This window comes from Microtus ochrogaster, chromosome 5 (genome assembly GCF_000317375.1).
Source record: "Microtus ochrogaster isolate Prairie Vole_2 chromosome 5, MicOch1.0, whole genome shotgun sequence".
Classification (NCBI taxonomy): Eukaryota; Metazoa; Chordata; class Mammalia; order Rodentia; family Cricetidae; genus Microtus; species Microtus ochrogaster.
The window spans coordinates 75416783-75418385 of record NC_022012.1 but is presented as its reverse complement, the minus strand read 5'-3'; the positions used below and the strand labels follow the sequence as shown (position 1 = coordinate 75418385).

Here is a 1603-nt window from a genome sequence, read left to right as displayed (position 1 = left end):
CCAGGCTGGTCTTGAACTCACAGATATCCACCTGCCTCTGCCTCCCAAGTGCTGGGATTAAAGGCGTGCGCCACCACCGCCCGGCTTACATTTCTAATAGATTTATTGTCGGTCAATTCTTATTAAAAGTAAAAGCTGGAATTTCCCCTGGATCAATATAGTTAATTTTTTTACCCTCTTCAAACTGTGTCAACTCACTTAAATCTTTCCAACTACATTGTTAAAATCATATCCCTCCCATTCATTACTGATTCTCCTGCGGTTTTGTCTTTCTTTCCTTATTTTTAGGACAGATCTCAAGCCAGGCAGTGGTGGTACACACTTTTAATCCTAGTACTAGGGAGGCAAAAGCAGGTAGATCTCTAAGTTTAAAGCCAGCCTGGTCTGCAGAGCTAGTTTCAGGACAGCCAAAGATACACAGAGAAACTCTGTATCAAAAAAACAAAATAATAACAATAATAATAATAAATTTAAAAGGTCTCAAGTAGCCCAGGGTAGCTTTAAACTTGCTAAATATCAGAACCTTGAACTTTTCAACTTCTCATTCCCCTGCCTGCCTCTACCTCTGTTGTGCTGGAATTTTTATTTTTGAGACAGAGTCTTCTATTTCTCAAGCTGACTGTGAGCTAACTACTGATGGTAATAACCCCAGCCTCTGTCTTCCAAGTGTGGGGATTACAGCAGTTTGACACCTCACTGAGCACTGGAGATCAAACCCAGGGCTTTTTGCATGCTCTCCCAACCAAGCCGCCTCCCCAGACTCCTTTTACATATTTAGTATGTCCACTTGGTGTAACTTGCAGCTCACCATAAGAGTGATTTGTAAATATTTCTTGTACTTACTTGACCCAGCCTGTACTGGCCACATTCTCGTACCTTACAAATTGTTTACGGTTAGGCCATTTGCCACTTTAAACTGTGGTTGAAGGCTGTTCTTTCTCTAACTCCTCTAATAGTACAGTTGTATTAACTTTTAATTTCTGCCACAGATGAAGTTGAAGAAACTAATAACCTTGATGCAACTGCAGCTGGATTTGATCCCTTTTTGACAAGCTCATCTGACAGCAAGAAGTTGGCTTCTGAATCAAGTAGAAGTCTAACAGAAGAGCAGCAACAGAGGATTGAGAGAAATAAACAACTGGCCTTGGAAAGAAGGCAGGCAAAGCTACTGAGTAATAGCCAGTCCCAAGAAAATGGTAAATTTTATGCTGGCTTTTATGAGCTACCATATAATATCAAGGGCATGTAGGAAATTTTAACTTCTTTACTATCTCTTGAAATAAAATACCTCTAGGAATAGAAAAGTGATGTTAGTTTATGTATATTTTAGAGAGTGTGTCAGTGTATGTGTGTTTGCTGTTTGGAATCCTAAGGAATGTTTAAGTCTAAGACGGTTTTCTGGATAACTCTTAGAATACCAAATCCAACAATATATTCTTCTCTGACTTCTCTTAAAGCATGCTACACATATTTTTAGGATCATAATTAGGAAAAGTATTATTATGGAGTTAATACATTTTAGTTCTGGGAATTGAACCCAGCACTTTGCACGTGCTAGACGGGTGTTATTACACCACTGAGCTATATCCTCAACCCCCCCCCC

General features: G+C 39.5%; 1 protein-coding gene across 1 annotated transcript in view; it reads left to right on the top strand.

The window, feature by feature from the left end:
• Positions 1-1603, top strand: part of Tipin (TIMELESS interacting protein) — a 19604-nt gene that overhangs the window by 14621 nt on the left and 3380 nt on the right. Inside the window, exon 7 of the mRNA XM_005372468.2 lies at positions 990-1196. Within this exon, the coding sequence (XP_005372525.2) occupies positions 990-1196 (207 nt within the window). The remainder of the gene's footprint in view (positions 1-989; positions 1197-1603) is intronic.